Genomic DNA, 547 nt, shown 5'->3' on the forward strand with positions numbered 1-547 from the left:
CTGACATGGTTTTATTTTGGAACTGTATGACTGTATTACCTGTTAAAGACATTTAAAAGATTTACAGCCATCAGTGATTGGTTGCACAGCTATGTAATCCATCATAATGGCAGACTGTGCAAGCTGCACAGGGAGGGAAATGCGGTGCCCACTGAATGAAGAACCAAGTGGCATCAGTGTTTTGGAAGTCTCTGGGAGGTTGAACAAATGTGCTTGAAGATGGTTGAGAGGAATGTCTGAGACTGTTTTTCTTTCAAATAATAAAACACACTCTCCTTTTTAATAGCCATTCAAAAATGTACAACAGTTGAAATTGTATTTGAACACTCTTTCTAGGGCTTCTGAGTAACCTTCCTAGATTTAATCATTATCATTACCATTTGGGTCCAGGGTATCTCTAGCCCAGGATATGGAGAGCTGTACCATGAAGCATCTCCCCTACCTTCTGCTGCTGAATATCAGTGAGAGTTGATAGATGGTGATATTGGTGCTCAGATTTAAGAAAATTCTTCAAGGTCATATAGGTAGGTAGTCATTGAACCGGAAC

At 39.9% G+C, this 547-nt stretch overlaps 1 protein-coding gene across 1 annotated transcript in view; it reads left to right on the plus strand.

The window, feature by feature from the left end:
- The first annotated feature begins 423 nt into the window (after positions 1 to 423).
- GNL3L (guanine nucleotide binding protein-like 3 (nucleolar)-like) overlaps positions 424 to 547 on the plus strand; it is a 20697-nt gene continuing 20573 nt past the window's right edge. Inside the window, exon 1 of the mRNA XM_010832584.1 lies at positions 424 to 524. Within this exon, the coding sequence (XP_010830886.1) occupies positions 476 to 524 (49 nt within the window). The 5' untranslated portion in view covers positions 424 to 475. The remainder of the gene's footprint in view (positions 525 to 547) is intronic.

Source organism: Bison bison, unplaced genomic scaffold, assembly GCF_000754665.1.
Source record: "Bison bison bison isolate TAMUID 2011002044 unplaced genomic scaffold, Bison_UMD1.0 scf7180017861433, whole genome shotgun sequence".
In the NCBI taxonomy this organism is placed as follows: domain Eukaryota; kingdom Metazoa; phylum Chordata; class Mammalia; order Artiodactyla; family Bovidae; genus Bison; species Bison bison.